At 39.6% G+C, this 13012-nt stretch overlaps 1 protein-coding gene across 1 annotated transcript in view; it reads left to right on the forward strand.

Annotated features, from left to right (window-relative positions):
• The window catches only part of si:ch211-127i16.2 (probable flavin-containing monoamine oxidase A), a 120342-nt gene that overhangs the window by 68360 nt on the left and 38970 nt on the right, over window positions 1–13012 (forward strand). The window contains exon 11 of the mRNA XM_055225653.1: window positions 8000–8158. Within this exon, the coding sequence (XP_055081628.1) occupies window positions 8000–8158 (159 nt within the window). The remainder of the gene's footprint in view (window positions 1–7999; window positions 8159–13012) is intronic.

Raw genomic sequence — 13012 nt, forward strand, 5'->3', positions numbered from 1 at the left:
GCAGGTAAAGTGAACAATGAAGCAATGGATTCTCTGGAAAGGATAGAAAGAGAGTCCTGAGATGTGCTTGCTGACGGCGTTTATAGGGTTTTCCAATGTATGTGTGTGTGTGTGTGTGTGTGTGTGTGTGTAAGGCGAGTCCTCTTCTTATTTGCATAGAGTTATACATTAAGAAACTTTAGGCAATGTCAATGTAGTGCTGCACTGCTAGAAAATACCTTACACCCTGTTTCTGTGTTCTGTTTAATACCTGCAATAAACTGCAATTTTGCATGCAGCGGGCAACCGAGTACCAACTGGTCCAGATGTGTTATCTTTGAGAATCGATTCACAGTTCACTCTCAATTGTAATTCCTAACTTTACAACTTAACCCTGAGCCATAAACAAAGTAATGTAGTCTGCTCCATTCAGTGTAGTGAAGAGTGCAGTGAGCGTTACATTGGAGAAACTAAAAGAATAAGAGAATGATCCACCACCGGCGTGAGAGTTCCTCTGGACACCAGTCAGCTGTGCATCTCCATCTCAAAGCTACTAACCACTCCTTTGAAGATAGTGAAGGTCAGATCTTAGCCAGAGAAAAGAAATGGTTTGAGAGAGGAGTTAAAGCTTTTTTTTTGTTAGGAAAGACAATCCTTCCTTAAACAGGAATGGAGGCCTGAGACATAATTTCTCCCCCATCTGTAACTCCATCCTTAGACCCAGAACAATGAGAACAACAGCAGGGTTGTTACAATAGCTGTTTACAGTTTCAGTGTGGTTAGCCCCTCTCCTCAGATAGATATAAGGCAGTCGCCACCAGTAATCTAACCAGAACTGAAGATGAGCAGCGAAATGTCTTCACTCTTACAACGATTTGTCCAGTTGACAGATTTAAACTTTGTCTTTTCTTAACTTTACATCCATTTTGAAAAATCTGTTTAAATTATCTGGTTTTCCTGGTGTACATATAAGCATAGTGACTTATTTATGATGAGATGCAGATAGCACTCAATGGTCTTATTTGGACCCTAAGATATTTACAATAAATCTGTACTAATGCAAAGCACATTTTGCCGACCTACATGCACAAAAACCCATATTAAAATAACTGATACACTTTATGCCATGTAGGAGTATTCCATTCCACCTACCACCCTAGTGAAATCTTCCAGAACACCACGATCCTTTTATAACGACACAAAGCCTACAACAACAACATTTCAACAACTAGCTTGACCCTGCCTACTACATGCTAACCAGGGATGAGCCAGAGACGTAAGAATGGGCTAGCCCTGATCTGAACCCCTCCGTGTTAGAGATCTGGGCCGTGCTAACCACTCTACCACTGCGCACCCCGTAATTCGATTTGCACAACTTATTTACCACAGGCATTGCTCTTTCCCAGCAGCCCATCTCCAGCTACGGAGGGGCTGCCAGAGCAGATGGTGGCCAGCATATGTGACGCCTAAGCTGGGTGCAGACAGAGTTTAGTGGACCAATAGCCTCCGCTGGTCCGGCCCGTGCCTGTTCAGCAGATCGGTTGCATTGTGGAGGGATAGAAGCCCTGAGGGGGGTCTCCAGGCTCCTCTCTTCACATCTGCTGTACTGCTCACCTGGAACTGGACCATATTGTCACTGGTGGGTTTTTCAATAGGCAAAACCTGTGATGTGGAATGGAATATTACCTTGGTTATTTTTAATGTGACAGGGTTCATACAAAGTGAATAATAACTGTTTATGTATACAAATGTACGCTTATTTGTGTAATTGCTTTTGTAATTTAAAGTTTTACAGTTAATCAGTTAGTTGTTTGGATCATAAAAGGCCAATGAACATGAGATTTTAATACATTTGATTAAGATAAACAAAGGTAAAGAGAGTATATTTTGGGATGCACCGATCTGATACTAGTATTGGATATTGGCGCTGATACTGAAAATTGAGCTGGATTGGATATCTGCTCCCAAATATTGATTACGTCGTTATCCTGGTTGGACATATGAATGGATGTAATAAGTTGTTTGTTTACTGGCCCAGAAAATCTCGTAATGTTTGGACTTTTATTCACGCAAAGCTGTTCTGTAATTAAATGAGGTAAATAACAGCACCATAACACATTTGGATCAGATTTGATTGTTGAAATAAATGCTGTTTCTGGTCTCTGCAATGGTATTGGTTTATATCAGGTATTGGCAGTATCTAAATTGGTATCGGAACTGAAAAAGCTGAATTGGTGCAACCCTAGTTCATTAAAAACACAATTGTACATGTTGCATGTGTCATTTTGTTGTACGGTGGTCCCTCATTTATCGCGGGAGTTACGTTCTAAAAATAAACCTCAATAGGCGTAATCTGCGAAGTAGTCAGCTTTATTTTTTACAGCTATTATATATGTAATATACACACTTTCTACAGTTTTCTCAGACAGGCATTAACATTTTCTCACATTTCTCTCTTGTTTACTGGACTCTTTATAACACCGGTCACTTTAATAAGTCATGTTTGCACTGTTGTTCTGATGCTGCTGTTGTATATATTTTCTACCTATAAGTATTTTATTTGATTTTTTTAAGCATCTTTTTTTTAACTTTGTGCATGCCCTTATCTGTATTTGTATTTATTCAGTGTGTTTTATGTTGCACTTTATCACCGCAGTAAGTTCCTAGTTTGTGAACTGTGTTCACAAACGATGGCAATAAAAGTCGTCTGATTCTGATTGTTTAAACACTCTCAAAGTTCAAACCTTCGTAGGTGCATTTGGGGAGAAAACCTGCAAACATACAGCACTTCAGAGTCACACTGCGATCGAACATTTATGTAAATTTGTCTGAACACATTCTGTACTGTACAGGAGACACGGCACAGAGGAGACTGATGGACAATGGTCTACAGTCCCTTAGCCAATCAGGACGCAGAACACAATGCACGTTCATACTCGTTAGTTAGTCAACTACTTCAGTAATCGATTAGTTGCAATTCATCAACTTATTTCAGCTCTATACCCAAGAAGGATTGAAATTGTTTTAGATGATTGTCAGTTTCATTCAACTTTATGGAAAATCCACTGTTTTTGAAAAATTGGAAAGGTCCAACAGTTCTGACTTTTCAACTTGGATATAATTTGATAGGAACTGGGTCCACAGATTTGCTTTGTCAAGATTATTACCCATAGCTGCCTAAAAATACCTCCACTAACTCTCCTGCCTGTTCAGCAGAATGCATGCATCCTTGTGTTGGCTGCTCTGCCCACAGCATCTGGGGGGCTGCAGCTTGTTCAGTTTAGATCCAGAACCCAGAGGGGGGCCCTGGGCAGCTTTCCTCCACATCTGCTCCTCCACTCACCTGTAACTGCACCGCTCTTCCACTAACCCAGTCATATTGCACTTACAAGCAGTGTGAACACAGTGTAATAGCCTCATCGGGACCCCCGGGAGCAGACGGGGAGCAGGGGAAGTCATTTGGATAACCGCGAGTGGTTGTTTGAGGAGGAGATTAGGACAGAGGACAGGTGTCGAGCCCGAAGGTAAACGCGGCCAAGAATTTAAGAGGTGGTAAAGAGGGTTTGGCAGTCATGCTTTCTTGCCTATAGAGGGCAATGTCACTTGAGGAGGTGTGAGCAGCGTTTAGCAACTGATTTTTAGCATCTGTGTATTCAGAAGTGGGTAGCTGTTGTACGTGCACCCTTAGGATCTATGTTTTTTGTTGTTTTTTTCACCTGGATTCTGAACAGGAGTATATAGCCGTGTAAGTGTTTGTTTTAGGTTGATGAGGGAAAATGGAACTACAAACCACACATACAGTCATGTTTGCCGGACCCTTGTACATTCTGTTGATTCCAGCAAGGTCTGGAGTCGACACAAACACACACACTCATAATCTGTAACAGTTGGATCACACAGATCATTTCCAACCCACTTTATTTCTATAGCACATTTTAGCGCTGCACATAGTGAAATAAAATCACCAATTTAACACAATAAAAACACAATAAGAAACAACAGAGAGAGTAAACCACATATAAATGTCAACAATGATAGGACCGGAGGTGTCCTCGTTAAGATTATGCGTGGGATGGAAGATTACACAACATAATGCAAATTTCACACAGCTTGTTCAGTGCTTTTGCTGGTTCTGGCAGCGTTTTCACTAAATAACAACTGGAGTAGGGTTTATGGGTTTGTTCACATAGCATTGTGGACTAGCCAACAGTTAGTATTTGATTGGTTTGGTCAGTCTCATGAATCTATAATAATACATTCCGCCTCTGTCTTGGGGTGAGAACAACTAGCAAGCGCTCCATAGGTACTGCAAAGAGCGCAATGTATTCTTTTCTATTTTCACAACATAAACAATTTAAATCCTCAAAGCACCTAAAAGTTAACATTGTAAGATTTAGCCTAGCTGTTCTCCGAGTCAGTGCTAGCTTTGCTCTTGTAGCTATCGCTCTGATTGGTCAGAACTGGTCACTTGGTGCACGTTTCTGACATCACATGGTGGGAGGCACTAGCCCGTATTGAGCAAGTAAAGCAGAAGAGAAAATGATTTTTGGGCCCAAAGCGCAAATGAACACAGGCCATTGAAAACAATACATCTACATCTTGTGTTCACCTTCCAGATTTGATTATACTTCATGGACAGACCCCTTCCATACTTTTTGCTGTATTTTCCCAATGGGTGACATCACCAAAAGGTTAGATATCCAGTAAAGATTGGGGTTTTCGTCATTGAATTCCAAGTTGACCAGATGGTAAACCAAAGGAGAGATTTTAAAGGTGCACTACATAACTTATCTGGGAAGGTTGTGTAAAACTATATTAGAACCATAGACTGTGTATATATAAATGAACATAGCTAAGCTGCTGGCCGCCATGTTCCAGAAAGGAAGTGAGCAGTTACAAACCTCCTGCTCTATCGACTCTCGCTCCACTTCACTTTACATTGGAAAACTGTCGCCCCTCTCTCCGTAACTACTGCTGTCAGGCTCGTCATTTTGGGTCTTAAAATGTTTGTATTAACCTGCTCTACATGATCCTGGTATTTTTATTTCTCTTTTGTGTTCGTAAATCAAGATATGAACATTAATAACAGACAAATCATGCACTCCTTTCCCCAACATCGCTCCCACTAGCATTAGCAACTGCCTTTCTGCTAAACCAGAGGTGAGGAAGGGGCATTACCTTCAACAGCCTCGCTCCGGATTGGCTCTTTGGTTGCTATGATACTCGCGGTTGAAATGTTTAATATGCAACCTGGCTCTAAATTCGCCTTTATAACTGCTACCCTCGATGAGCTTCATTTGACTGGAGCCGAACACTATGGGTGAGGTCAGTTCACTTCTTTATATAGTCTATGGTGAGAACACATTTGTCATCCTAAACTTCTAAAAAGAGTTCTGCAATCTGCTGGGGATGTGATGGCAGTGTTATAAAACTGTATTGATTGGGGGAATTGTCTTGTCTGGAGCAGTGATCAGTGTAGCCTATCCTTTAGCACGATGCCACTCACTCTTTGCTGCGATGGAGTCTGCAGACAATAGGGACAGCTAGAATAGTTTTTTGATAAAGGTCAGATGGAAAGAGTGGATTAAATTCTGACCGTGTAATATAATTATTTCAGTGTAAGATGTATTCAGTTTGTAATCTAGTCTCTATTCAATTAGTGTTTTTTTTTTTTTTTTATTGTTGACAAAATGCATTGAAAAAAGATACTCTGTGAGCGAGTTTGCCTGTCCGCAGATGTGCTCTGTAACATGACCCTGTGTCACCCCTGTTTGTCTCCATGGAGGTATAAAAGTTTAATGGCCAGGAGAAGCTAAGAGCGGCTGGATTGCAGTGAGTTACACATTAAACTGAAGACATAGGCAGGAATAGCGCGGTCCACTTCTTTTTAATCTTCCAATTTTCAAAATAAAAAGTAAAAAAAGTGCAGGTTCGAGTAAAGTTCATAGGAGCATTTCGGAGCAGGTCTTCTCCAGCAGCAGAACAATACAGTGATGGTACATGGCGCCTTATATAGCACTACGTAAACTCATAAAATCATAAATCCTAAATCCTCCAAGAATCCTCCAAGAAAGACAAGTAAACCCAACCAAATAAACCTTATAAAACCAGTTACAAAAGAAACCCTAAAACCAAACACATCATAAAATATAACCTGGAGAAACCCAATTAAAACTATTGTTGTTTCCCCGCGATGTCCGGCGTCTTGAGCTGGTCTAGAACTCAAAAGCGGAGTCTGGCCTCCTGGGGAATCTTTTGGCTAAACACCTAAGTAAAAGCACTAAAATATTCTCCACACACACACATACCACTTTCACACTTTAAAAAACATACACACTACACACACAAACACATATAAGACAAGAGAAGCCACCGCTAATTTAAAATACAGCAGATATATTGCACGTTTGTAATTGTTTGTATTGTTTGTCACTGTAGACCGGCGGCTTTTATATGTCCTCTGTGCTATTAAAGTGCAATGTAAATGGTATAAAGTGAAAGGTAAATGAAAGTGCATGTGCGAAACTTCGACCTGTTTGTTACAGTGCAGAGTCTGAAGGGGGAGGAGGAGAGGCGGGGTTTGGAGGACTAAAGAAGAGAGTGAGGGAGGAGGAGGAGAGGTGAGATCTGGAGGACTAAAGGGGAGAGTGAGGGAGGAGGACAGGCGGGATCTGGCAACATCTCTATAGCGACTGACAGATAGAGGACCATCCTATAAAAACTATCTCTGGATTTTGAAGTTGGATCTTTAACAGAACATTGTTTGAGAAAAGCAGCTCTAGACTCGAAGAGAACATGACATTTCTACAAAAAAAAAGATCATAAACAGTATATAAACAGCACAGGGAACCAACCACTCCAAGTTGAAAATATTTAAGTAGGTGTCTGTAGGGTAAAATCTCCAAAATGCGTATAGAAAATCAGACAAAAAAAAACCCAACACAAACCAAGGTACTCCATCTGTTTAGAAACGTTAAAAAGCCTTTATTGCATCTTGGCTATTAAGGACAAAAACATACAGACCAACGCGTTTTGGCCAACATAGCCTTCATCAGGGCATAAGAACAAACGCTCATATGTGCCCCGATGAGATTTGACCCTACAGACAACTACTTAAATATTTTCAAGTTACAAAAAAAAGCCCTCTCTAAAGATCACCGGTCTACAATTTTGAACTATACTTGTACCCACACAGCGCTTCTCATTGTTTTCTTTTTGCACTCCAATCTTGTTTTTGAAAGCAGAAACACGTGGAGTCATAATGAATGATTTTTACAAGTACAACATTCAAGCAAAAACTAAGCAATATCATTAGGATCTTTTCTCACCCCTGATTGGAGCTACAAGATAAATTGCAATTGAATCGGAATTGCACTTTTATGGTCGCAATTACAACATCTTAAAAAAATAAAGCAAAATTAAAACACAATTCTTTAAGTGACATAATCTCCCCTGCAAACAACAAAATATTCAGAGTCACAAAACCTGCTAACCCTCGTAGCTGGGAGCTGAATATTTGAACAGAATCCTACTAACAAAACATGAATTACAAGTCTAATTTCCATTGTAAAGCTTGTGAGGCAAATCAATGTTAGATATTTTGCCCAAATCTTTCAGCCTATTTGACTTACAGCGTTGAGTACTTTCCTCTTGAGCTCTTGATTCTGTCAAAGTCAGTTTTTGTGGTCATTTGTGTGTTTGTTTTGTAAACTGGATATGATCTGCCCGTTTCTCTCATAGATTACTTTGTCAATCTTCTGCCCATCAAAATGCCTTGTAACAGCAGAGGGCCTGTCTAGACTTTTTCTCAGTCCAACATGCAAGGACTCCATGTTACCCCATCTGTATAACCTTCACAGCTGTATGGTTTCATTCCTGGTGATTACGCGACACTCCGTTAACTTTTAATGGAGTTTGAATAAAACCCAGACTGGGCTAAGTATTTTAATGTGCCAGGTCATTTTGTGCCGTATTAGCTGTGTAACTCTGATGGTCCTAACCTAACTATGTGTGTGCGCAGGCCTTCTGGAAAGAGAAAGGATTCTCAGGGGAGATAGTCACCGGAGAGACCACTGGCTGTCCGTTCTGCGTCACTTTCGATGCCACCAGCCCCACGGGGAACCCTGCTCTGGTGGGCTTCTTCGCAGGGCAGCAGGCCTCGTACTGGACCAACAAAGAGGTATAGACACTTTTTTAATTATAGAACATTTCATTTTTCGTATATATTTCATAAACATTACCAGTTTGTGTTCTACGATCTCAACGGTCACCGCTAAAACACCAGAACTTGAAACATCAGTGCTGGAGCAGATCTCACCAGCTCAATTAGTGAATTCTAGAGATGGGGTCTAAAGTAAATAATATGTGTTCTTTAACTTACATTTTTGAGCTTTTAAGCATGTTATAACATTGTTCCTTCATCAAAAACAGACCTGGAGTTGTAGTTTGCTTTATTCATGCTTATTTGATAAACCCCATGTAGTACGTCCACTCCTTCTAAGCCCCATGAAAACACAAGATTTTGAAATTCAGTTCTTTGATGTGTGACGTAAAAGTCCAGAGGTCGCCTGTGTTGTCTTTAAGTCCATAAATCAAAATCTGAACATTTCTGTCATCTAATCGCCTTTATTCTAACTGCAGCTAACCGTAGTTGTTGTTGGCATTTATTGAAAAGTAATTCCCCCTGCTCCCCGTAGATGGCGACCCAACCCCTGTTCCATGTATTGTTCTGTACTTTTAGAAATGTGGTGTCAATTGTCTGAAGATAGCCATTATTTTAAATCCTAAAACATGCAATGCCAAAGCAAAGGTAATCAAGAGCATGTTTAAATACAATACAATACAAACAGCGCATATTTGATGTTTAAGCATGTTCTTTAAATACTACATTCTATTTGTTAATGCCACATATATTGTTAGTGCAGGGATCAAATAAAATAAACCATAAAAGAACCTCTGTAATCCCAAGCTAATTGCATTAAAACAAAACAGTCAGATGAGGACAAGTTCTCTTTTACAATGACCTGGGTAAGAGACACCACAGAGAAGGATCTTCCAGGACCCATCACACTCCATGTTCGTAGGATTCATCTGTCTGGTTGGGTTGAACACCTTTGTCCTGAAAGCTGTTCCCTCGTCAATCAAACTGTCAGGACATGATTCCACCTGACTCTTCCTACGCATCCTGACCCATCGTATTAAGTAAGAAACTATATATACCCAGGCCTGTCACGATAAATTATATATATTTGGGGATAATCCTGCTTTATGTTTGGTTTCAGTACAGTTTATTGTCTATATATTGTCCATATTTACTTCAGGAATATATCACACTTCAAAATTTGATTGATCTAAATAATAATATAACCTTACTGTTTAAAACTGAGAGGCTGACCCATCATTGTAACATTTTTTTTACCTTCTCAGTTCTCAAATGCAGGACAAAGCAAGCTTACTCAAACAAGCATGAATCAATCAAAATACAACTCTGAGTAAGCTAAAGATGACACACTGTTACAACATGCTTAAAAGCTCGTAAAAGTGTATTTTTTAATATTTCTTCAATAATAAATATGTCCTACATCTAATCTAATCCAACAGGCTCATAATACCAGACAAGACACTTTCCTAAAACAAAGTAAAAGCTCTTCTTCAGGTTAACCGCTCTCCTTTGGTCCTTGTTCTTTGTGCTTTGGATTTAGTGTGCAGCAGTATTTCATGTCACAGGGTCAGTGTATTCAATGCAATGTTGATGTATTGCTTTAATTTACATCTCCAGCTCCACCATGGCTTCTTGGACCTCCCATTTTGCCAAAGGTTAGACAAAATAGTGCAGTATGGTACTACTTCCAAAGTCACCCATGCCTACCCAGCTGTTTTGACACGATACCCTGCACTTTTTCAATAATAATCTCATCTGTAGTTAAAGCTGTGGTACTTGACTTTTTTTTCTAAATTAGTAAACTCTGTGTGCTTCTCCAAAGAGTATATCAAAAGCAGCACTTGTGACAAAATTCGATCGCTGCAAGCTGTCTGCGGCTATTAATAAAGTATTTTTTATTTCTTGTCAACCTGGACATAAGCTCCGAAGGTAGTGCTCTGATTGGCTGCTAGTTTTGTCACGATACAAAAATCTCAAACTCGATTTTGATACTAAGGAATAGACTCAATACTCCGATACCATGGTGATAATAAACCACATTCTTCCCTTATAATATCTGTGTAATCCTTTAGTCGTCCAGGTAGGTTCCATAGTGATCCATGGGCGTTTACTAGTCCATGTGACCTTAAACTTGTTCGGATACAGCTAAAGATCATCGTAAAGCTACTCAGGAAAGGTTCATTTCTGTCTTGTGTGTGTGACTTTTTAGTATCGATACCTGCTCTAATGAGTATCTAGTTTTGACACTAGTTTTAGTATCGATTTTTGATACTTTTGACAACCCTATTGGCTGCACTTGGGCTGTCAACCCTAGTTTCAGTTTGCTGTCTGAAGAAGAGGGACTGTGTCTCTCGGCTGGCCTGGGAACGCCTTGAGGTCCCACCGGAGGAGCTGGAGGACGTGTCTGGGGTGGGGGAAGTCTGGGAGTCCCTGCTTAGACTGCTGCCCCCGCGACCTGGCCCCAGATAAGCTGAAGAAAATGGAGTACTAAAGCCACGTGTGCCTGAAAATTCATGCATGCGGATATTAATTATGAGCTAAAAAAGGTTTGTGAGATTTACGGATGAGTCAGACTGATTTATACCTAGAATACAGAATAACTACTTCCATCTGGCACCGCAGCCTTAAGGTATATGCAAGGGCAGTGGTACTATCAGCAGAGGTGATGTAATTTGACAATAAAATATTAAATAATGCCCTAAATCTGGTCTTTTTCAGATTTGGGGCAAACAAATTGAAAAACTAAATCATATCTGAAGAAGCGGTGCAGGAAACACAAATGTTCAAATGGTTTCATATTGTCGACCTAAAGCTTTTGTCACTTGACTTACTCACAATGGGAAGAGGTATCCAAACCTTATCCAAGTAAAATTTCTTTAAAAAGATATTCAAGTAAATGTAACTGAGTAAATGCAACTGACTACTCCCCTCCTCTGGCTGTCAGAAAGCATTTGCCTTCCAACCAGAGAGTTTCTCCATGGAAAACAAGGAAGGATTATGTGTTATGCAGTTTTAAAGCACCACATGGGGTCTTAGGAGTCTTGGATGTTCCCCCCTGCTTCACAATAAGTCCTAATAAACAGTATTTTTTCCCACTGCAGTGTGACTTTGATGATATATTTCTGTCTCACCTCTGATGCCACGTCCCGCTGTGGGGTCGGGGCGGATGAGTTCACACCCTTTATGTCGACGCAGCACTTGTTAGGATGAGGGGAAATGTCAGAAAATAAAAGTATCCAGAGGTGAAGATACATTCATGGAAATTATGATTTATTTTTATCTGGTGAAACTCACTTTGAGACTGATTTTGCTACAAGAAATCATTTGCACATAGAGTCAAATTAATGAATTGAAATTGCTTTACCCACCTACAAAGGTCAAATTGTACAGATAAACTCAGACTATTACGCCAGGCTAATTTTATCTGAAGACATACCCAGCCCATAAGATTACTCTAACCCTCTAACAACTTGGTCATTTTCAAATCTGATATGTCCCCGCTCCAATTAAATTGATTGTTTTCTGTTACAATTCGTAGTGGCAGCTTTCAAGACGCCATAACGATGGGTAATCCCTGTTTTCACCATCACAGGCATATACCTACTGCTCGGTAACATTGCAAAGTCATTTTGGCAACAAATGAAAAAAAAACATTGCTCTCTAGTGTGAGCTACAGCTACAGTATCCACCAGAGGTTCTGACTCTTAGTAGTGATGACGTTTGCAGCAACGTCAGCTCCCATTGGGCACTGCAGTTTTCTAAAGCGGAAATCAGCAGACTTCATTTATTAAGTTATTTTTTATTAATATTAAAATGTGCAAATAATAACATAATGATCCACGGGTGTCATAGATTATAGCTATATAGCAGACACAAGCACAATAGATCATATTTTAAAAAATATCTTTTTCAGTTACTTTTCATTTAAATTGTAACATCCAAAGTTTGTGACCATTTTATCACAAAGAGTGTGGAATACCTCAAAACATGATTTAGATTTTAGGTTCTTTAATATAACCATCCTTTGCTTTGATCACTGGCTGCACATTCTTGGGATTCTACTAATGAACCTTGACACAACTTTGAAGTGAAAACCATTTCAGGTGACTTCATCATGAAGCTCATTTAGACAAAACTAAGGGTTTGCAGCACCATCAAAGCATTGGGTTCTTTGAGGATTTTAATCTAAGGCATAAAAAAATTTTTTTATTTAACATTTTGTCTTTGCTACATAATTCTGTACATCCTGTTTTATATATGTGACGACTTCAGTATGTATCTACAATGTAAAAAGTTGTAAACATAAAGAAAAAAACACCTAATGAGATGGTTTCTCCAAACTTTTGATTGTTAGTTTATGTACCTTGGTGTGGCATTGTGGTTGTCCTCTGCTCCTGACGGGCTGCCCCAGTGACACTGATGAGTCAAAGACACATTTCCCTACTGCAACGATTACACTATACTACCAGTCAACAGTTTGGACGCACCTTCTCATTCAATGTTTACTACTTTCTACATTTTAGACACATACTGAAGCCATCAAACAAATGAAACAATATATATGGAATTATGTAGCAAAAAAAGTGAATGTGTTTTATATTTTATACTCTTTTATTCCTCAAGTAGCCTCCCTTTGCTTTAATAACAGTGCTGCAAACCCTTGGCCTTCTTTATTAATCCTACCAGAGGCAATTCATTTGAGCAGTAAAAACGCAAAGTGACAATGTGTGCAATTTTAAACAAAGAGGAGCTCAGAGGTCAATGAAGCACCCAATAAAAACACATCTACTTCATGATGCTTTTTGATGAAGTCTCCTGAAATGGTTTTAACTTCACAGATGCGTCTGATCAGGGTCAAGAATCACCAAGAGA

The sequence above is a fragment of the Periophthalmus magnuspinnatus genome, chromosome 12 (assembly GCF_009829125.3).
Source record: "Periophthalmus magnuspinnatus isolate fPerMag1 chromosome 12, fPerMag1.2.pri, whole genome shotgun sequence".
NCBI lineage: Eukaryota > Metazoa > Chordata > Actinopteri > Gobiiformes > Gobiidae > Periophthalmus > Periophthalmus magnuspinnatus.